Source organism: Nyctibius grandis, chromosome 5 (genome assembly GCF_013368605.1).
Source record: "Nyctibius grandis isolate bNycGra1 chromosome 5, bNycGra1.pri, whole genome shotgun sequence".
Classification (NCBI taxonomy): Eukaryota; Metazoa; Chordata; class Aves; order Nyctibiiformes; family Nyctibiidae; genus Nyctibius; species Nyctibius grandis.
The window spans coordinates 63519843-63541303 of NC_090662.1; the positions used below are offsets into that span (position 1 = coordinate 63519843).

The following is a 21461-nucleotide window of genomic DNA, read 5'->3' on the forward strand; positions in this document are numbered from 1 at the left end:
CAAAAATAACTCTGCCTATGTTCTGTGTGGAGCCTGCTCGACTCCCCTCCTGGTTTTGACTCCTAATGGGAAACTAGGTTGTCCCTCAGCACTGAGGTCGCAGACAAAGTTTGCATATAGCATAGTCACACAGGACACCCACTGAATACATTTCTTCCACTTCATTGGAAGCTCTAATGGCTCTAGCAAACAGGTGGAGCAGGATCGTGTCTTATCTCATGGAACAAGCCACAAGAGGGAGACAAATGCCCATGTGGTGCCATCGTGGGCTCATGCCCTTAAAGCCTGAGTAGGAAAAGGTTTTCTTAGCTCTTGAGAGGTTTCAAGGTTTCAGATGATTTCCCTAACTCAAAGTCAAAATCTCAAAAAGCCTCATGAATTAAACATGCAGAAATAAAATGCATGTCAGAAAAACTTCCCATTTACAGTTTGGAAGCATTTCATTTCCCTTTTGGATTAAAAAAAAAAAAATAATTAGTGGCCATTCACAGAATCATTGAAACGTGAAACTTTCAGCTTTGAAAATATGAAGTTTGCAGTTTGGAACCTTATTTTCTTCCCCAAGCAACTGCTGAATTTGGAGAGATGGTGAAATAGAGCCCTTCCTACAGTTTTTGGCTCCGACCAAAAACATGTAACTTGGAAGTTCGTAAGAAATCTCAAGAGACATAGAGCTAATTCAATCATAGGTTACAATGGCTGCCTTTCATGTCCTCAGTGTCTCTGACATGAGGCAAAAATTAGTCTGGATAAACACAGAAGATTTTTATCTGGAGAAAGAATCTTGAAGCTGTGAAGCACAAGAATGAGGATGTAGGAAGAACAAGGCTCATACATGGCCCCCACCTGCTCTAGGTGCCTACAAAAGATTCCACAACAACTTCAGGGTTCAGAAGAGCTGCTGCCAGTGTTCAGCTCCATGTGCAGCCCAAAGAGGAGGTAGGTCCATAGAACAGAGCTTTGGAGACACTTACTCCCCACATTTATGTCCCAGAGAGATAGAGTGACCACAAAAAGTAGGGGATGTGTATCTTACTGCCAGGCCACATCAGTGAAGTATTTGAATTCCTGCATGAGCCTAAGGGCTCAAAATGCTGAAAATAAGATCTGGCTTTAAAATAGGACAAACTGGGCCCATAGCATAAACATTTCTCATGTGAGGTAATACCTGACTTTCCAGGTCAGTGGACAAAAGAAATGTGGTACAAATACCTGTGGCTGTAGATGAAAAATGCACCGACGAGGAATTCAGTCTGAAAATGGTAGTCAGTGGAAATTATCATATTGGAACAGTATGACATATGGCCACATGTGATAGACCATTCGTCTGTACAACCGAAATAAAACACTAATGTGAGAGCATACAAAGACAGGGCATAATGTGAGATAAAAACTACTCTCCTGCTCAACCCTGTGAGACAGACCGAGGCTACATTAACAGTAGCAAACCATACAGTGCCAGGCCCATTCTCTGGCAACTCTGGCATGGTCCAACCCCAGTTGTGCTGTCAAACTCTCTTAGCCTCCAGGGTATCCTATGGGGTATGGTTGCAGACTTATGCTTGTTTCCACGTTGCGCTTGGGAATTGTTTGGCAGAAAGCTATTTGGCTTAAACCAGAATACGCTAGAGATCTGTCTAACAATTTAACAGTATAGGCAACTCAGGGCCATTGTCCTTGCTGTGTCATTGCTCTGTTTACTAGTATAGACATAGCCTGAGATGCCAGCTGCAGGGTGACACTTCCCCATGTTCCTTGTTCTTCGTTATGTCCAAAGTCCCTTATTCTCTGGAGCATTAATCAGGATTACTAACTGTGCTTTTAAAAAAGTATAAAAGCAAAACAGGGATCTTTCAAAAAAGTCCAACTGTGACTGCCTGGTTCCCTGTGCTGCTATTTCTATAGCTCTGAGTACTGAAGAATGGCTAGAAGGAAGGAGGCAGTGATCCATTGCCCAACAGCTTTCAGGAGCCCAGAGGGTATTTCAAATGTTCCAGTGGACCATGGTATCCACTTCCCTGTATCAGGCAGCATCCATGGCTCATTCCTTGTGGCCCTTTTCCTGCCAGCATCTGACATGGCAATGTCAGCCAAGGCTGCACGAGGTCATTGGCACAGTTACAACAGCAACTTACAATAAAACAGCAGAGCCATTTCTGTGTCATGCAGAGTATTTCTCGATGAATGTACTAATAAGCCCAGGGCCCACTTGTCATTTTACACTGAGATAACTGCAATACTCTCAAATGTGCTACAGAAGGTTGTGAAATCACGACCAAGCCCTTGGAGTCATGTGTGATTCTCCCGAGCTTTGCAGTCAGGGCACGCGGCTTCACGTTGTGTAAAAGCTGGGGTGAGAACTGTATTTACTTTGCCCTTTGCAGACAGGAAAGCACCTGCAGCAACTGCATGGTGAGGTTAGGGACCAGCAGTAACAGGAGAATGATCGGCTTCAGTGAGACCTAATTACTCCTGCAGTGCCTGTTGCTGAAGGCTGTTTTCCACTGTGAAGTTCAGGGAAGTTTTGTTCTCTCCAAAGAAACCCCATGCTGCTTATTTTGAAATCAGTGAGAATTCAGAGTTTGCCCCAAAAAAAGGGACAGTCAAGGCCTCCGAGCGAAGAGAAAGCTCTGTCAGCCAGTATCTTGCAACCTTAGGGGTTCTTGGAAGAGAAATGGCTTTGAAGACTCCGGCGTAACTTCATAAAGCATTTTTTTCCCCTCTGTCTCCTTCCTGTATCTTCTATCACAGCCTAAGTGCTACAGTTTTTCCAAAGGTAACCCATCAAAAGAAAATTCCTAGAGACTTCACCACCCTGTCAACAACTGGTGTTCACCATCTCTCCCTCTGCAATGTGTTTACACGGGGAACAGAATTTTCTACTTAGAGAAAAACACAGCAAAAGGTACCAAATTCAGGTCAGGGGGGAGAGGAAACTCAAGAGTTTCTTCTTCTCTTCCACTGCATCCTGCAAAAAATATTTAAACTGTTTTTCAGCATCAGGAGTTGGGGGAATGTATTCACTGTCCTAGCAAGCAAGGAAAGACAAGAGGCTTCCCTAAAGGCAACACTGCAAAATACTGGCTAAGCAAACACCACACATTAAGAAATTAAACTTTTCTATGTATTCATAACAACCTTTAGAAAACTTGCCTGTATTTTAAGATGTGGTAATGGAGATTTACTGATCAGGACTGCTAGATATGTGTGTTAATGCAAGCGCACACACACACATATACTATATTGTTTTTTTGCTGAGCATCTGCTTGTCTGGATGTGTTCATATAATTCTCACACTTGAAGCTCCAAGGGAATGAGAATGATATCAAATGCTCAGAGTCTTATCCTCCAAATGCTGAGGGGGACCACTGGGAACCCAAAAGCATCCTGTCTCAAATAAAGGAGAAGTTAAGTAACTTTAGACGTGGAATTAATGACAAACAGTTCTGTTTCATGCTTAACCCTTTCTACTCACTTCCGTGACCAGTTCTAACCAGGGCAAGTGTTAGGAGCCCTGAAACATTGGTTTGTGGTTTGATTACTCAAGGACGTGGGGACGGAGTCATGTTGCTATTGGGTTTTCTTTTTTGTGTGTGTGTTGTGCTTTTTAAAAGCAATGATAGAATCAATGGGTAATTTTTTTACCACCCTGAAGGATCTTAGTGCCCTAAGGCACTGCTGACTTCAGTTAGTAGCACAAATTACTTTATGCTGTATCTCCGTCTAGTTACTTGCTATGTTAATTCCTATCTGAAGCTGGAGGTCTCAGCTCCAGCACTAATGAAATGAAAAGTTCATCCATCTAAAGCATCTTAAATCTAACTCTTTGCTTTGCATTCATTTCTGGTCCTTCCATTTCTCTCACAGATATCCAGGCCTGCCGCAGTGAGGACCCCTTCAAATTATTGAATGTTTTTTCTTCCCCAAAACCTTGTAATTAGAAGCCTCATTCCTGCCTATTCTTTATGCCACCTCTTGCACTTGATTGCTAGAACTTTGGCCTCTGGCCTCACAGTGCTTTGCATCAAGTGTGTTAGTTTATTCCCATTTGATTTTATAAGCCTCCCTTACAGACTACCCAAACTACTGTGGTCTAAATCATCCACCTTGCCCACAGCACTGATTTCATCACCCCAGCTCAGTAAAGCACTGCAAAACTTAACCCATCCTAAAATGATATGTTGTCTCGTCTCTTGCTAGAAGGTGTGCTGTTGTACTCCAGCTGCCATCCCATCTATCAATCACCATGCTGCTTCAGGTCTTACCTTGTACAATACTGTCTTGATCCAGCCATTATTGAACTCCTCCTATCACAAATATCTCAACATTTTTCTCATCATAACACCTATCTCCTCCTTCCTCTGGAGACCCTCAAAGATATTTACTCCTCCTCAGGATTTACTTCAGCTGGCTAGGAAGCATAGGCCCTCTTTCCTCAGCTAATGAATTCTTCTTCATTGTGCTATAATTATAATACAGTAATGAATACACACATGTGTGTTTTAAAGGAATCCATATCACATGTCTTTAATAGAGCACAGATGTTAATGCTGGCAACTCTTATTGTTCAACAAGTTCTCCCATCGTTGCTTGCTGTTTCTTACACTATTTCTGATCTGGTAAACAGCGGGGGAAAGAACTTGTCTGTCATAGTCACTGGCCACCACAAACCTCTATGGGGCCACAGTGTTAATCCACTGAGTGAGCCATTCTGCATGGAGTTGGTGATTACATCGACTCATGAGTGAGTACGTGAATAATAGGTAGCACTACTGCTGCTTCTCCTTATTTCACTATACAGCCCTGACTTTGCCATGCCTAGCAAGGCTGGCATGCAACCAGTGCTGATCTTCAGCTCAGATTTTCAGTGAGATAGTTCCATAAACACAATGACATCGTGTCATGACATCATTACTTTCCTGTAGGTTTGAATCAGCTTGCTTGCTTTTATAGGAAATCATATATATTCACTGCTCCTCCAACTTAATTGACACCAGAGAAGTGCCACACACAGTACTTTCAACATTTAACTTTCAAGTGCATGAACAACATTCCCATAATCCATTAGGTACCCACCCAGAACAGACTTTGTCATCGTACAAGTAAAGGCAGTGAAATAAACAGAAAGGTCGGGTTTAGAGTATAAAAGCTTGAAAAATTCACAGTATTATTTCTGGGTGAAGGGTGAAGCAAAAATTACAGTACCTTGTGCTATGGGGCTTCAGGCCCATAGATGCTATGGTAATATAATACTGATGCCAAGAGTCCAAAATTTTAATGTCTCCATCTCCCATCTCCCCAAATCCTTCTTAATATCATCCATGATATCATTGTACCCTGGACTATTCATTTTAGTATTGACTGGAAAGGCTTTGCAGAAGAAGAGTAACACTGGAAACTGCAAGTACATCATATGAAATAAACTGGATACTGTGAACCAATGCACAAAACTAAACATGGCAGAAGGAAAACCTCATTATTTGTTGGAAAGGAGGGGCAAAGGGGAAAGTGTCATAGTTTACACCCATGTGTTTTCAAATAGAGGCTAATGTATGCATACCGGCACTCACTTTCACACGCCAGTGCCAAAATACTGATTAACTGCAAAGTGATCTTTGCAGTGACCCTACACAGAGAGCAGAGCCCTTAAAATCAGAGGCTAAAATTATATACTTTGGGCCACCAGTGTTGTAAGTTGGAAATAACTTCATGACTCTCCCCTCACTCACAGAATCACAGAATCACAGAATCAATCAGGTTGGAAGAGACCTCAGGGATCATCGAGTCCAACCATTGCCCTGACACCACCCTGTCAACTAGATCATGGCACTAAGTGCCATGTCCAGTCTTTTCTTAAACACATCCAGAGATGGTGACTCCACCACTTCCCTGGGCAGCCCATTCCAATGTCTAATAACCCTTTCTGAAAAGAAATTCTTCCTAATGTCCAACCTGAACCTCCCCTGGCGAAGCTTGAGGCTGTGTCCTCTTGTCCTATCACTAGTTGCCCGGGAGAAGAGGCTGACTCCCACTTCACTGCAACCTCCCTTCAGGTAGCTGTAGACTGCAATAAGGTCACCTCTGAGCCTCCTCTTCTCCAGGCTAAACAGCCCCAGCTCCCTCAGCCGTTCCTCATAGGTCAGACCCTCCAGACCCTTCACCAGCTTGGTCGCCCTCCTCTGGACTCGCTCCAACACCTCAACATCTTTCTTGAAGTGCGGGGCCCAGAACTGGACACAGTATTCAAGGTACGGCCTCACCAGTGCCGAGTACAGAGGGACGATCACTTCCCTAGACCGGCTGGCTACACTATTCTTAATAGAGGCCAGGATGCCATTGGCCTTCTTGGCCACCTGGGCACACTGCTGGCTCATGTTTAGCCGGCTGTCGATCAGCACCCCCAGGTCTCTTTCCGCCAGGCCTCTTTTCCTACCAAAGATGGCTTTGCCGAGTTCCTAATTCAGCATTCAAACTCCTGCTTGACTCTAAACAGGCATCTTCAAACATCAAGTTCTAGACACATATGTAAACCTTGCCATCTCAAGGCTTTTGTGTGACAACATCTGGGAAAACATTTATAGGATTTTAATTCAAAGGGTTGAGTTATGCATATGAACTAACACCCTCCATCTGATCACTGAGCTAGCTGCAGTGCTACAGTCCCATCTCAAAACCCGCAGACATTATCTATACCAGCCCTGTCAACAGTTCATGTACATTTTAAAAGCATCAAAGTGTTTTTCCCCATTTTTCCAAGAAAAAAGAGCCCTTACAACACATAAACACATAGAAAGACACAGACGTATTTCTTTGCATGATTGCAGTAAAAACATGCTTTTCTTATTAAACGCTGGTGCTATCCTTTGATTATAAGCATCTTCTTTCCCAGGAAATCTATGACTAAGTATGTGTAACTACTCATCTCAGGGGTCTGCCCTTGTGGTGGCTGTGGCTGCCCCCAGAACTTCTCACCACGTATGTGTGTGAATTGCCTCACAGTCGCGTGTATAATACATTCTCCCTTCCTTTGGCTTCCCTATCCATCTGGGTGCTTGCCAAATATGCGGCCTGGCCACCTTATTAGCAACAAAAATGGGACTCGAGTCCCAAGAAGACTCTGGTGGAAGAATCCCCATTGACTGCAGTGGCGTTCAGCCTGCTTCCACCACTTCAGCAAGGGCTTCCTAGCTCCATTATCAGGTGGTTGTGGACTCTGGTTGCTCTAGTCCTGTGGACTGTTGAGAGCTTTTGATTCCACTTAACTTCAGCACTGACTAAGAGCGCTCCGTTGTCACTAGATAAACCCATTATAAAATGCAGCTAAGTGTACATGCCGCTCTCTCTCATTGGTTTCTCCATAAGGCAGGTTCATGTACGTGGAAATTGGGTGGGGAATCAGTGGCAGAAGCATATTCCTGGCAAACCATGTGACAGTGTTTCCCTGGAGCTGCAGCTCTCCCAGCGAGGCTGCCACACATTCAGAGTCTGGACCTGTGTTTCACGCCAAGCCCCACACACTATGGCCAGGCCAAGCGGCTTGTGACTCCAGCGTGCTCTGGTATCAGCTGGTCACCCCTTCATGGGATGAGGCCAAGCCTTAACAAGAAAGCTGACCTCATGTTTCCAAGAAGCAAAGAGAAAGGGAGGTTTGAGCAGAGTGTTGTCATTGCCGGTGGTTTCTTCCAGGCTAGCAGTAAACTTGAGTTATTTATTGGGTTCCAAACTTTCTTTGCATGTACACAGGAAAACAGATGCTTCCCACTCCTGGGCCCTGTGCTCGAGCCAGGCTCCCTCAGCAAAACTCGCAGGTAGTGTACACAAACGGGGCAGCAGAGACATGGCTTCCTGCCTCTGGCTGCTTTGAGCTGGTGATATAACATTATCTATCCCGCACACTTCTTTGGCCTCCTTGCCAGGGTATCAGACTGGCTCGCAGCATGCAGCTTGCTTTTCCTGTGTGGTAGGAACAGCTGCCACCTCCACTCACAAACAGGGAACAGAGGCCAGGGCTTGCAAGCGCTTTGGATCAGACAGTGTGCATGGGGCATGGATGACAGAGCTGAGAAGTGAGCCAGGTCTCCCAGAGCCTGAGCAGGTGGGTGCCCTAACTACTAGGTTACCTTTCATCTCCCAGCATTAAAGGCCTGGCACGGTCCATCTGGAGCCCTATCTTCAGCAAGCCTCAGGTGCAGTCCTCTGATTCATTTATGCCAGCAGAAAATTAAGTTTCAGGCTCTTAGAATGAATTAGAGAGGCAAAGGGGAAATAGAGGACAAACTTATGTGCCTGGACATATGTGTAACTATGGGGCTTCAGGATGGCCACCTATTACAGTCTCTTGCCTCTTCTTCTGAAACAGCAGATGCTGGTCCCTGCCTGTGCCAGGACTGTGATTTATTGGAGCTGTGTGCCCTTTTGTGGTCCGAAGAGGATCCTTCAACTTTCTGTCTGAAGAAGGTCCTCACAAGAGACACAGGTTGTTTGAGAACATGATGCACTCACTGTTCCCCTCTCCTGTGACATTTCTTTACATAAGCAGCTGAATAGCAAAACATATCAGTGTTCATTACTAATTTTGTTATTTATAGCGAACTGCCACAGATGGAGACTGCAGCACCATTCTGTCTTTAGGGTGTAGCGCCTGCCTGTCCATACAGACAATCGGTAATTAGCACAAGAAAAATTTGTTTATCTATTTTCAAACTTAAATAAATATGAGAGCCATTTATCTGTCAAAATCGAAGTCCCTCCCATTGCCAGATTTCCAGGTTAACTGCTTAAGGAATAGAGCTCAGCACTTCAGGCATTTAGGTAAAAACAAAAATGTCTTTTAAAAGAATTCCTATTAAAGAAAATGAAATATGCAATAAAAAATAACAGGGATAGCATTTTGATCAGGAGCAAGAATCAGGAGCACAGGACAAAATGAAGATCACAGGGATGTCAAGCAGAGGCATAGGTACAGATCAACCAGTATGCAGGGGAGGTGTGGTGTGTATATCCTGGTTACCCCTGGCATGTGCACTTCCTACCAGTCCAGCCACCCAGCTCTCAGCTGATCACTCCCAAGTAAATCCTTGCATGAGCATGAAACTGGGGAATAGAAGGCAGAGGGGATACTTGCAGTTCTCCAAATAAAATCCCACATGTGCACTAAGATGCACTTGCATGGCTCGGATGGCAGGACCCTGCCCAATGTAAACACCACACAAGCCAGGGAGAAGACATGACATAATTTTTTTCTATTTTGATTGCTGATCCCAGCCCTTCTTTGTTCTCTTTTGTTCCTTATACCCACCCCTGAAGTTAGAGACGAGAGAAAGAGGCTTTATAAACAGATGATGGACTTCGTGAGTGGTACCCAAGGGTTGGCCCCTGTGCCCTCTCTCCTTGCCCCCACCACTGCTGATGGAGAGGGAATGGGAGCTGCTGAGGGTCTGCTCACAGTCATTTTAAAGGCCAAAGCAGTCTCTGTGGAAAAAAAAAAACAAACCACCCTTGTCTTTCTCACAGTTCAGATGTTTTCAGCATCTGAAAGTGTTCACTTACTCAAGCTTGCAAGTACAGCTTTTTTTACATGCGTATGAGTGTACACACTTCCATACATACAGGGTGGGAAAAGCAACTGGAAAAAACAAGATTTTAGAGGTCACTGCTATCAGGCGACAAAAGTGGGTCAGATCTGAGGAATTCTGCCTGGCCTCCATTTCTGATCATATGGGTCCCAGTGAAGAGCTATTTGTTTATTGTCCTACCACCTGGACAATCTTTATTTGACCCTTTTATCCTCCTATCAGCATCCAGGAAGGGGATAAAAGCTACTAAATAAAAGTAAACTATTTCAAATACAATTACTGGAAAGAAATACTAATGAGAAACTCCTTCTTTTGTCTTTCAGCTCACAACTCCAAATTTCCCTGTAGTGGTCAAGCTGGGACATGCTCATGCTGGAATGGGGAAGGTAAGTAAAAGAAAAATTATGTATAATTCAGGAAACAGATATATATGTGGCACGGCGTTTCTGTGGTCATACACAATGTGTGGCCAGCCAGTGAAGGGGTTAAACCTCCCCACAGCTATCTGGGTTGCACTGGCTGTTCCTGTGGGAGAAAAGGTCTTTTTCCGCTGTCACGCACTTGGAGTCAGGCGGTGGTATTGGTTTGGAGGGTGTCAGAGATGTGGCAAGGGGGGTTGTGAAGAGTCAGGGAAAAACTGGCTGGGCTGAAGTTATTAGGCTCGTCTTTTATATATTTTCTCATCTCCTGAAAGTGGTAATGTTGTTTATTCAAGCACCTGTAATGTGCAGCTACACCCCACAGCTCTCACAATGAGGAGCAGTGGCACTGGTCTTTTTGAGCACATTATGATGACTTTATTCAATAAAATGGGAGCCCTTCAGTTATTTTTTTCCTTCTTGCAAGGAAGAACAAGACCTTACAAAGCAGAGTGGCTGGTTGCCTGCCAAAGAATCCTGAAAAACAGTTCACTCCCCAGAAGGACCTGTTTGTTTTTCCCAGGCTCTCTGGGATCTTTATTCCCCCAGTGAATTAGCAGCCCCTGTTTCTTGGGGTGACTGGGCTCCCCTTTCAGTGAGGCATCGCCAGCATGTTCCTGCTGCACTTTAGCCTCTTCTTTCTTGCACAGAGCTTTTAAAAAAGCATCCCCTATCTGTCTAAAGCTTGATTTGTTCGGAAGTAGGAAATTCTGATGTATCATCTTGGAATCCAAATGGGTGGTACGTGAACTCTGTAATGGATACTGCTGTCACAGTGCTTCCCTAGACAGACCTTCTCCCAGCCTCATACTCTCTTTGCCTAAAAATTATATATAGGTACACCAGACCTAAGCTTGGTACAGCTTGTTTGCTTGTGCTCTGGAAACAGAAGTCCTTTCTGGCTTCCTGGATTCTACATGGAAGCTCTCATAATCTCTCTTGCTTTGGTTGCAATGTTCCCCTGTCTGGATGGTAGCTGCCAGAGAGGAAGTGGGTTCAGATCCCTGGGCCAGTGGTGGAGTTGGCTTTCAGCATCAAAGAACAAGCATTTAAATAAGCAGGAAATGTTTGTTAAAATATTGGTGCTGTGTGTGTTAAACAGGCAGACATGTCATTGAATTAGTGTATATGCGGACAGCCTAGAGCTGCTTGTAGAGTGAGCCACTGAACATGTCCCTAGGAAGGATTTCATTAGCGAAATCCAACCAGGAGAAACCAGGAGGAAGAAACTTCTCCCTGAGGAAAGGTTTCAAGCTCCTTCAGACCCTACAGTCCTGGATGTCTCTGACTGCTCTGCAATTTCACCTGTAATGTAGGGAGGGCTTCATGTGTCTCTGTTGTGCACAAAGGACCCTCAGTGGCTACAGAAATGAGGGCAGAATCAGAGAATAGTTCCCCAATCTTAACAGTATTTCCAGACAAAACTCTCAGCAGAATATTTAGCTATTGTCTTCTGCACCAGACACCAGATCTTCTTCCACCTCTCACTTTCCCTGCCATGTTATTCTTTAATGATGTTGATTTTTGCTGTCACAAGTTAGAGGGGAAGAGAGTTTCTATTCCAACTCCAGGCACAATTGTACGCAGTACAAGAGGGTTACATAGGAAGTCATTCCAGATGAAGACAGACTGACAGCCAGCATCTTAGAAGAAAGAGCTGGTCTGAGGCCAAGTTTACTTTAGTCCATTATGAAATTAGGGACTACTAGCAAAGTCTGGATGTGGATTTGGGCACAGAGTTTCAACACCGCGCTGTTCAGTAAATGGGGAAGGTACAGGAAGGAAGGGTTGTTGACCTTATGGTTTTAGTTTGGGCCCTTCTCCAGCCACAAGCAGCCTGAAGGAAAGTTGAGACTGATTAAATTAGTCTTCTTGAAGTCCCACTGCATTTCATTGCATAGAGCAAAAAGCAAAGAGAGAAATTGAAAATAAAATAAAGAACAGGTTGGTCGGTTTAAAAGACAAGTAACAGGAATTTGTTTCATGTTGGTTTTAAGACAATAGGGTTCAAGCCCAAGTGGGACTGACAGAAAGAAACCGCAGAAAATGTCAGGAGAAATACAGATGAGTAGAACTATGGGCATACTAGAAAACTAACACCTATAGGTAAAATAATCAAACCTCCAATTAAGTAATTCAGAAGATGAAAGTTTCCCGGAGACGTAATGGTGGTTTTAACCATTATAATGTAAAAGCAATAATCAGTGATGATAAGGAGATTACAGAAAGCTAAATGATCTCTTTGCATTGGTCTTCAAAGTAGAGATGATAGCAGGAAATAGCAGGTCTTAGCTGTAAAATATACATAATACGAAAAGAGAGGTTTGCTCTTGGTTTAGATGAGTGTAAGAAAATAAATGTTAACAGATCACCTTCATTGGGTCATGTTTTGTATAAAAGCTGAAGAAACAAAGGATAAGATAACTAACCTATTAGCCAAAGTACACACATGAGTATTAAAAATAGTACTTACTGCAACAAACGATGCCAAGATAGCGAGCTGTGTATTTGTACCTATAACAGGTGCTTCAAAGCATGTAAGCAGATTACAATCTCATTACCAGCAGAAATTGTCAAGGAAGTGCTTACATTTTTCTTGTTATTAATGATAAAATCAGATGTAATGGGAGGCACCAAGACTTAGAAGAATGAGCAAAGATGGGAAGTCCAGACACTGTTATTCTTTATTTGTACTGAGCCAGTGGCCAGGAGCCAGAAAAACTCCGGACACAGAAAAGGCCTCTTCCCCAAAGACCTCTGCCATTGACTTGCAGGGAGAATTGTGTCATTTCACAGTTCTTCTTCAGTTTCTCTGTGTTACAGACCAGAGGGATTATAATGATTACCTGATACTTATTGCTAATTAATGTTCATAAGGCTCTTGGCACTATAAGAAGTGCTGAGTGTTTATTATTTTGCAATAATGGCTAGAAAGAGCATAATTATAATAGTCAGGCTTTCATTTTCACATATCCTTTGTTTTCACATCATTTTCTCAAAAATCACTCACCACATTTTTTAATCAGAGGGCTGAACAGAGAATCCTCAAAGCTAAAATGAAAAATAACTGCGTTAGGACTTGTAAGAAACAGGCTCTATTGACTGTCTGTAGCTTGGAAGAGGAACAGTTAGTATTCAAGGTCAGAACCAAAAGGGTTGGCAGTATACGATTAGTGATAGAAGCGCTGTTGCCAAGTGATTCATGCATGTAAGGTGCAGATGGAGATGAAGAAAACAAATTTGCAGTAGAAGGCATCTTTTGAAAATTCCATTGAGAAACCCAGAAACAACAGTCTCTCTGTTGACTTGAACAGAGACACCAGGAATAGCCTTGACCCAGAGAGACAAAGGGGCCCCAGACAATCTTCCCATCTAAAAACAGGGCATATGCCTCTCAGCCCCTCCCATGACCATCATTATCCCCCTTCCAAAATTTGGAGTCACTCTATATCTCGCTGGCACTGGAAGATCATAACAAGTGCTCTGTGTGCTGCTGGTCCAATACAGTATCTATACAGATACAACATCTGTAAAAATGTTGTTTAGACAATGGTTTACAATGGAATCAGCAGAGGACCTTTCTCATGGTGTATTTAAGTTGCCCAGGCTCATGGAGTCAAAAGTACTCAAGGACTCTTCCAGGGAAACCATGGATGAACACTGAGAAGAGATGTCCTTCCCTGCGCAGAAGTGAACTGTTGTTCATCCAGCAGTTCCTAAAGGACAAGGCTTTTTTAAGCATTGTGCAGTGTGAGCCTACCTAGCCCAGACAAGGTTAGGGGTCTCTGTTCAATACAGTGAGCACTACAGTGAGAAAGGAATAACACTTCTTCCTGATTCCGGATCTCATAATGCCAGACCCCATGGAAAAGAATAAAGCTCTGAGTGTGTTAGTATCTGCCATGTGTGTGCTAACATGAACCCAGAGTGCCTTAGGAACAGAGCCCAGCACTGCAAATTCACTCACAAGAGCCTCTTCGCCTCTTCCTGATCAGATCATGAGAAGGAAACAACTGCCAGATCTGCAAAGAAAGGAAAACCAGTATCTGTTCGTGTGGCTTTATATATGTTTATATGTATTTAACAAATATATATTTTTTTGCTACTCTTACCTTATTTTTAGACCTCTCTAATTAGGCCAGTTTAAGAGTCACCTCCTGTCCCCTCCTGCCCCATAATTATGAAAATACCTCCACAGTACCAATCCTGGCTCAGATGAATTTATTACATTGTAGAAGAAAAACTTGTTGTTCATAATAATGTGGTCAGAGTTATTTTCTCTCTTACTGGATGGGAAAGATGTCTTTTTTTTTTCCCCTGGTATAAATATAGCACAAACTAAACAGAGCCGCTCTGTAATGTAAAAATACTGCAAGCTTTTTATCAGGAAGGACAGCTCGTCACCTTGTCTCTCTCTGGACTGGAAATAGAATGTTCCAAAAGTGAGAGCTTTGAAAATCCAGTGTACTAAAGAGGAAAGGAAGGGGAAAGGGCTGCCTCGGTTTGTCAAGGAACAAATATTTTCTTTTACAGGGGACAAATAATGACTTGAAATGTAACATTCACAACAGAGCAGCCCAATCACTGCATTCCCACTGACTCATGAGCAAGGAAGTACCACCCGTCTTGAAAATAGCAGAAGCATCCCCATTTCTTGCACATCAGTCTGGAACCTTTTGCTGGACGCAGAAAATGGTGACTAATCCAAGGCACCTGGGACCAAAGCTGCCAAGACTTGAGGCTGAGAGTAACTTTTCATTAGAAAGTTAGTAGGGATTATAAGGCTTAATGCATTAAAGGCAGTGTAACATCCGGAGAACATCAATGTGAGGATAATAAGGAAATGCAGACTTTGTGGTGTCTTTATTATTTTGAGATGGGTCAAAGTTAGGCCTGAACCATATGTGTGTTGGTTGGCTGGAGTATTTTCTGAGAAGGGAAGTATAATTTGGGGTAGAGGGAAGGGGAGACTCAGGAAACCCTCTGTGCAGAGCCATTCCTGAAGACCCGCTGTCCCAGAATGGCAAAGTCACTACAGAAAGGCTAAGTGCAGGTCAAGGTGGACAAAAAATCACAAGCTTTGTGTGGCCACACCAGTTCCTCTGGAGGAAAACACTCAGACATTTTCACAAGCCTACGCAGAATCAGTTAAACACCATGTTGCCAAGCCTGGCCCTGGCTCAGCCTTGGACACTTACCTTCCAGCTGAACCTGTCTCTAACCCCAGTCTGGACACAGAAACTGCTTCTGCAAGCCACCTCCAAAGTGGTGTGGGTGTAACCTATGAGGCAGATTTAACTCTGGATGACACTCAGAGAGGCAAGGCCAGGGCAGCCCTAGCAAACAACTATAATTATGCCACTTTGGCGGACTAATTATTTTTTCATGTGGCCATGTAACTAATGAAAGCAAAAGGGGACTGTGAGGCAATACCTTGCAGGCTTAGGCTAAAGATGAGAGAGGAGTGCTGTAGCCCTGGGACCCTGGTGTCCAGGAACATCTGGGATATACAAGAGGCAGTAGATTCGGGAACTAAGAGACAGAAGAAGAAGAAATTTCTGCCCAGGTCACTCGCTGCAGGAACCTGTGCTCACGTAGACCTCAGGGGTGGCTCAGACTGTCCAGGAAACCTAAACAGTGGGTTTTTAACAATGCCAGGACCCACTCTCCAAAATCCCATCTTGCAGGAAGGTTTCAAAAGAAGGTCCACAGCAGGGGTGAGACAGAAGTGTTTCTTCCTGATACGTCCCTCGGACTGCTCTCCAGCCAAGAGCAGCAAGATCAGTGTCTCTTGGGAAGGCTGAGGACAGGAATGGGCACCAGCTGCAGGTCACGTAGTATCAGCCTCTGAGTTGTCACCACAGGGCAAAGGGTAAAGGGACGGTCACATCTGATGAGGCCTTCTACAGGCAGCTGAGAGCAGTCTCGCAATTACAGGGTCTGGTTGTTGTGGGGGATTTCAACTACCCTGATATTTGCTGGGAAGCCTACTCAGCCAGCCATCCTCAGTCCAGGAGGTTCCTCCAGTGCATTGATGATAACTTTCTGATGCAAATGGTGGATGAGCCAACTAGGAGAGGAGCACTGCTGGATCTTATCCTTACTAACGAGGAGGGTCTGGTTGAAGAGGTGAAGGTTGAGGGCAGCCTTGGTTGTAGCGACCATGAGATGGTAGAGTTCAGGATCTCATGTGGCAGGAACAGAATAGCTAGCAGAATCACAACCCTGGACTTCAGGAGGGCCAACTTTGGCCTTTTCAAGCAATTGCTAGGGGAAATCCCATGGGACAGGGTACTAGAAGGTAAGGGGGCCCAAGATAGTTGGTTAGCATTCAAGGACTGCTTCTTCTGAGCTCAAGATCAGAGCATCCCAACAGGTAGGAAGTCAAGGAAGGGTACCAGGAGACCTGCATGGTTAAACAGGGAACTGCTGGGCAAACTCAAGTGGAAGAAGAGGGTGTACAGATCATGGAAGGAGGGGCTGGCCACTTGGGAGGAATATAAGTCTGTTGTCAGAGGATGTAGGGAGGCAACTAGGAAAGCTAAGGCCTCCTTGGAATTCAACCTTGCAAGAGAGGTCAAGGACAACAGAAAGGGCTTCTTCAAATACATTGCAGTTAAAGCCAACACTAGAGGCAATGTAGGCCCACTGATGAATGAGGTGGGGGCCCTGGAGACAGAGGATAAAAAGAAGGCGGAGTTACTGAATGCCTTCTTTGCCTCTGTCTATACTGCTGGAGGCTGTCCTGAGGAGCCCCGGACCCCTGAGGCCCCAGAAGAAGTCAGGATAGAGGAGGAATCTGTCTTGGTAGATGAGGGCTGGGTCAGGGACCAATTAAGCAATCTGGACGTCCATAAATCCATGGGCCCTGATGGGATGCATCCGCGGGTGCTGAGGGAGCTGGCGGAAGTCATTGCTAGGCCACTCTCCATCATCTTTGCTAAGTCGTGGGCAACGGGAGAGGTGCCTGAGGACTGGAGGAAAGCGAATGTCACTCCAGTCTTCAAAAAGGGCAAGAAGGAGGACCCGGGGAACTATAGACCGGTCAGCCTCACCTCCATCCCCGGAAAGGTAATGGAACAACTTGTCCTTGGTGCTGTCTCTAGACACATCAAGGACAGGGGGATCATTAGGGGCACTCAGCATGGCTTCACCAAGGGGAAGTCATGCTCAACCAACTTGATAGCCTTTTATGAGGACGTAACCCAGTGGATAGATGATGGTAAAGCTGTGGATGTGGTCTATCTCGATTTCAGTAAAGCGTTTGACACAGTCTCCCACAGCATCCTCGCAGCTAAACTGAGGAAGCGTGGTCTGGATGATCGGGTAGTGAGGTGGATTGTGAACTGGCTGAAGGAAAGAAGCCAGAGAGTGGTGGTCAATGGGACAGAGTCCAGTTGGAGGCCTGTGTCTAGCGGAGTCCCTCAAGGGTCGGTACTGGGACCAGTACTATTCAATATATTCATTAATGACTTGGATGAGGGAATAGAGTGCACTGTCAGCAAGTTCGCTGATGACACAAAACTGTGAGGAGTGGCTGACACACCGGAAGGCTGCGCAGCCATTCAGAGAGACCTGGACAGGCTGGAGAGTTGGGCGGGGAGTAATTTAATGAAATATAATAAGGGCAAGTGTAGGGTCCTGCATCTGGGCAAGAACAACCCCATGTATGAGTACAAGTTGGGGGCAGACCTGTTGGAGTCCAGCATAGGGGAAAGGGACCTGGGGGTCCTAGTGGACAACAGGATGACCATGAGCCAGCAGTGTGCCCTTGTGGCCAAGAAGGCCAATGGCATCCTGGGGTGTATTAGAAGGGGTGTGGTTAGCAGGTCAAGAGAGGTTCTCCTCCCCCTCTACTCTGCCCTGGTGAGGTCACATCTGCAATATTGTGTCCAGTTCTGGGCCCCTCAGTTCAAGAAGGACAGGGAACTGCTAGAGAGAGTCCAGTGCAGAGCCACGAAGATGATTAAGGGGGTGGAACATCTCCCTTATGAGGAGAGGCTGAGGGAGCTGGGTCTCTTTAGCTTAGAGAAGAGGAGACTGAGGGGTGACCTCATTAATGTTTATAAATATGTAAAGGGCAAGTGTCATGAGGATGGAGCCAGGCTCTTCTCAGTGACATCCCTTGACAGGACAAGGGGCAATGGGTGCAAGCTGGAACACAGGAGATTCCACTTAAATATGAGGAAAAACTTCTTTACGGTGAGGGTGACCGAACACTGGAACAGGCTGCCCAGAGAGGTTGTGGAGTCTCCTTCTCTGGAGACATTCAAAACCCGCCTGGACGCGTTCCTGTGTGATATGATCTAGGCAATCCTGCTCTGGCAGGGGGATTGGACTAGATGATCTTTCGAGGTCCCTTCCAATCCCTAACATTCTGTGATTCTGTGATTCTGTGATTCTGTGATCTATGTGAGCATGTCCCCAGAGATCCAGCCAGACTCCCCACTCCAGTGCAGCAACAGGGAGTGTGCTAGGGCACGGCTGGTGCCTGGGTTAGAGAAGAGAGCTAGAAGGGAAGCAGGGACTACCCCAGGGATAGGGAGCTTTCTTACTCAGAAAAGGCATTTGTCAACACACTGGCCCAAACTCTTCACAAGAGGTCACTAAAACACTACAGCAAAGAGCAGCTGATGGCTCCAGAATGAGCCTATCGCTGCTCAAACAGTCAGCACAGCTAAGCAAACAGGGCGCCAGGGCAGGGGCTGTGTTTGCACTCGCTGTTTGCACTCCTCTACGCAGTTAATGGGATATTGCATTTATCCTAAGAAGGGTGCAAAAAAAAAAAAAAGAGAGAGAAAAAAAAATAGCTTCCTGTTGATCTCTTTCCAACTTCTTTTCTCAGTTTCATGCATTGGCCAACCTGCCATTTTAGAAGACAGATTTATCCCTTATTAGGTAAATTGGTAACTGTTTGCTCTAGAATGATTTTTAATAGTCCCTTCTTCAATAATGCCCTCTGGCATCACACTACATCCACCCTGGCTTTGGTTATCTCTAGGGTTTTTTCTCCTGTTAGCAGAATGGATATTTTATTGACATGTAAAAGGGTTACAAGGCAAGAGGAAATGAATTATACAAAATTTAAAAGTAGAAAGCTAATAAAATGGCAGACTTGATAGATAAGGCAGGAAAATAAATCTAATTTGACTGTAACTCAAGTGCTTTCTGTGTATGAAGTAATAACTGTACCCTGGACTAAACCAGCATTAACCCAGGACGTGGCTGTTATTTGGCCGGCTCTAACAATTAACAGACGGTGGCTCAGATTTCGGCTTTGGTGGGGTGATTATTTTGATGCCTGGTGTGAAATAAGGTTGTGATCTCCTAAAAGGAGGCCTCTGTGAGGTGCTTTCTCTGAAAAGTCCATGGGAAGGGCTCTGGCACGGGCCCAGGAAGATGGCAGAGATGTTTCCTGAAAACTGTGCAGTGGTCTAGCACTGTGGGAGTCATCTTCTTTGTTTTTCATGTCTGTCTTTGTGTCCTCATTGAGTCCCCCCTTCTTTGACTATTTACCCAGCCAAAAATCCTCAGGCCCATTGGAGAAAACACCTTCAAGTGCTTTCCCTCTCTCCCCATAGGGAGGGGGTGATGGAGAGGAGGAAGAAATGGACCCTTGCTTTCCATAGCATGCTGTATTTTTGAAGAAAAATCCCATTTAACGAGACAAGCATACAGCTCCTTTCTAGCAATAACAATACAGTCTAATTCCAACCTGGAGAGGGAAGCAGCATCCCTTCCTCTGCCTCTGGGACAAATGTTCCTGGGCTGGGAATGCAAACATTTCAGCAGGGGCCCAAAGACATCTGTTGCACAAGTGCAGCACTTTGTTTCAGATCCCACAAATGTCCTTGTTCCAAGTAGGTCATTATATAATGGATTTCGTCTTTTCCCATTGCCAAAAGGGTCCTGGAGAATATGTCGTAACACCGTGTGTCGCCTGCCCATGCAGTCTCTCCTGCAATCATCTCATCTGGGTGGGACTCTCTCGCTTTATGTCATTCAGCCCAGTGCTGCTCTTATCAGTGCAACAAAAATACTCAGCCCCAAAGCAGCAAACCCCCCCCGGGATTTTGTGAGCTGTGCCCAGGCTGGGGGCTCCCCCCATGTGAGGTGCTCCCCTCTCCTGCTCCCCTGCTACCTCCAGGGCTTTCCTACAGCCTCACCCTGCCCTGCCGTGCCAGGAGCAGCTGGCACTGCATGCAATCCCACTCAGACATAGAGGGGAACAGCATAGCCCAAAGCAAGGCTGCTTCTCCTGGATGATGTGCAATGGTTGCCTTTACATTTCCCCTTTGTGTTTGTTATTTCCTTTTTTTTTCCTATCCTCCCACCCCACAGATGACTGTTGTCTTCCTCTGCTCCTTCTCTCAGCATAGTGAGAGCACAACCCTCACCATACCAAACGGGAGGAGGACTAGGGGTATTTGGCATTCAGCAAAAGGAGAAGCGAAGACCAGGCCTTTTTTCTTCTTATTCAGGCATCTAAAAATGGTCACGGGTCAAACTAGTTGCACTTTTCACCTTCCCCACAACCTGTCCAGTTCTCAGGAGCTTTTCTGCACCAGGATGTGGCTGTATCTTTGGCTTCTGTTATGACTAGCACTTATAGAAAACCATCTAAACAGAATAAAACAGGTTAGAAACAAGCCTGTCCTCTGTTCTCTAGTGAAGATGGCTCCTGCCCTCTCATGGTTGAAGGCAGATATGTAAAGCCACTTGTTTGTGAAGAAACACCAAATACCATCGCACACATTTCCTTCAGCTGGCTCCACATAGTCTGGCATTACCTTCCTTTAACACACACTCTGACACAACAGGGAAACTCTTCTGGGGCAGAGACCAACCGGCTGTCACGAGCAAGTAGACACTTAGCAAAGCAGGTTTGCAATCCCCAACTGTGGTCTCGAAGTGTTAGCAAAGTACAAAGTGTAGGTAATATGCAAAGAAAGTCACTCACTTGCTCACCCTTTTCACACAATGTTGGTCTTCTTTCTACCAATTAACCCACCTTTCCTGCATATGTCCCACTCCAAGGAACAAGAATTGCATGTGTTTCTCTGATGCACCAAGCAGGTTTTTACCAATAGACTAAAGGCTGGGGTTGGTAGTATGAATGAGATTAAGTTGTCCACTATGTTCTTGCTACCTGCTTGTTCAGTTTTCCTGTCCCAAACCAATTACCTTTTGCAGAGATTTGGTGTATTGTTAGAGCTTCCACTGTTTTGGTCCTTCTTTCTTCTTTTTTTTTTTGATAAGACACAGAGCATTTCTCATAACTGGATACAAATCTGTGAAAATCCAGCTTCTCAGAAATCTCCAGCTTGTAGGCCACTGCCCTCTCTTTTCCAAGTGCGACTCAAGTCTAACGCCCAACCAGCTGTCCCACACATGCACCCACGGCATTGTGCTCACACAATTCTCCCTGAGAAGATTAGTGGGAAATCTTCTCCCTGAGAAGATTATA

At 45.0% G+C, this 21461-nt stretch overlaps 1 protein-coding gene across 3 annotated transcripts in view; it reads left to right on the forward strand.

The window, feature by feature from the left end:
* SYN3 (synapsin III) overlaps window positions 1-21461 on the forward strand; it is a 184690-nt gene that overhangs the window by 135177 nt on the left and 28052 nt on the right. For all 3 annotated transcript variants that reach the window (XM_068400852.1, XM_068400851.1, XM_068400850.1), the window contains one exon: window positions 9899-9961. In XM_068400852.1, the coding sequence (XP_068256953.1) occupies window positions 9899-9961 (63 nt within the window). The remainder of the gene's footprint in view (window positions 1-9898; window positions 9962-21461) is intronic.